A 1,843-nucleotide genomic window follows, 5' to 3' on the forward strand; every position below is an offset into this window, starting at 1 on the left:
ATTATTGTTCAGTCTATAAAATGTCAGGAAATGGTGAGAAATGTTCATTAGAGTTTCCCAAAGCCCAGGAGTTATGTATTCAACCATCAGTCTGACCAGTTTTTACAGCTGTAGAAGAAAAATACAACAACAATCAGAACTCAGAACTTGAGATGGTGTTTTACCAAGATACAAGTTACAAGCTGGTGGTCGAGGAACCAGTAGGCCTGTTACGATAACAGCTGTTATTGGGCGATATTATTGTCCTGAAAATAATTGCGATAAACAATATTATTGTCATTTTAAGACCATTTTATGCCACTGTAATTATAGGCATGATAATGCAAGTGCACCCTTTCGAATAGCGATTAACTTTTAATTCTTAACATATTCAGCTATTGGAATGTGAAAAAATACCACTGAAATATAAAAAGAAGAAAAACAACCAAATCAATAAATGACTCTGGCTATATTTAAATTGCACTTAAATAAATATTAAACATAAGCACAGGGGTCAGCTATTGAGTCATTCATCCAACGACTTGCATGAATTAAATAAATACAATCTTTATCTGGGATATGGATAATAGTGTTCTCCGTTTATTCTGCTTTCGAGCAGCAAACTTAATATATAAATACATTTCCAACTAAACAGGCGGGATTTGAAGAAAGAGTGCGTGCGTCCTACCACATATGGACGTGTCATCTCCTCGCACATCTCCAGGGCGATCATATCAGCGCTCTGAAGACCAACACTGCCATCGACCAACAGGAACGTCCTCACCAGACTGAAAGATTGCAAACAAACAGATGGATGTGGGAGTTTTCAGGGTCTTCCACGGTCATAGAAATAAGAACACGGAGGTTCTTCAGGTGCAGAAGATCGGGCCAGTAACATTAAAAACAAACCAGCATTCTCAGGTGGATAAAAGAACTGCCATTTTACTTCCCTACACACTCAAAGAGTTTAGTTCATCATGTCTAAAGTAGTAGTAGTAATAAATTGTAAATGACAGTGCAGTTACACAGCACCACCTGGTGGACCAGGTTGGTAGTGCAAACTAGAAGATCTCACACTGGAACTATGGGATATATCTGCACACAGATCTTTTCTGTTAGGAGGCTGCCGTCGTCCAGGAATAAAGTTCCATGCAGCTCATTAATGTGTCAAAAACTAGAAAATGATTTAAGATCAAAACGTTGAAGACCTGAACACAAACTATATTCACAGAGCTTCAGTCTCTGATAAACAGCCTCCTGCATTAGAAAACAACCAGAGCTGATAGAACAATTAGAGGAAAACACTAAATTTGACAAAAAAGGAACCTTTTAAGTATGTATGGCTATCAAAAATGATTTAAAAAAAAACACATAATACAGACAGAATTGTAAAAAAAGTTTGTAAAAATATCAGTAAAACCCATCTCTGATCAAAATTCCTCCAAGTTTCTGGTTTTACACAAACTTCCTGCAGTTATTGTATTCACTGTTTACTGTTATGGACTGAGTATAATATAAATATGATATGGAAGCACTGCTTTTGAGATGTTCTTATCGGCACAGCCTACTAACCCATATATACAAATATAAAGTGTTTTCCTTTCATGACCAATGAACCTAATGTTCTATAATTTGTTGGCCCAGTGAATGTTTTTGATAAGTGTTGGATGGTTGATACCAATATCTACTGAGTGGTTTGTTATAATTTGTAATTTTTTGTTAAAAAAGAATCTTAAGAAAGTAACAAAGACTTGTTTCAGGGAAATGAGTCTTATTATAGTCCAAAAAGAAACATAATCTTGTCAAGCATGTTTTGCATTAGAAAAGTAATCTGGTTTTAAGAAAATATATCTCACTTACAGTC

The 1,843-nt window shown here is 35.5% G+C and overlaps 1 protein-coding gene across 1 annotated transcript in view; it reads right to left on the bottom strand.

Annotated features, from left to right (window-relative positions):
* The window catches only part of gtpbp8 (GTP binding protein 8 (putative)), a gene marked incomplete in the record, with an annotated part of 6,981 nt that overhangs the window by 857 nt on the left and 4,281 nt on the right, over nt 1-1,843 (bottom strand). Inside the window, 1 exon segment of the mRNA XM_035677267.1 lies at nt 668-767. Within this exon segment, the coding sequence (XP_035533160.1) occupies nt 668-767 (100 nt within the window).

This window comes from Morone saxatilis, unplaced genomic scaffold, assembly GCF_004916995.1.
Source record: "Morone saxatilis isolate NCDOM2014 unplaced genomic scaffold, NCSU_SB_2.0 Contig5, whole genome shotgun sequence".
NCBI lineage: Eukaryota > Metazoa > Chordata > Actinopteri > Moronidae > Morone > Morone saxatilis.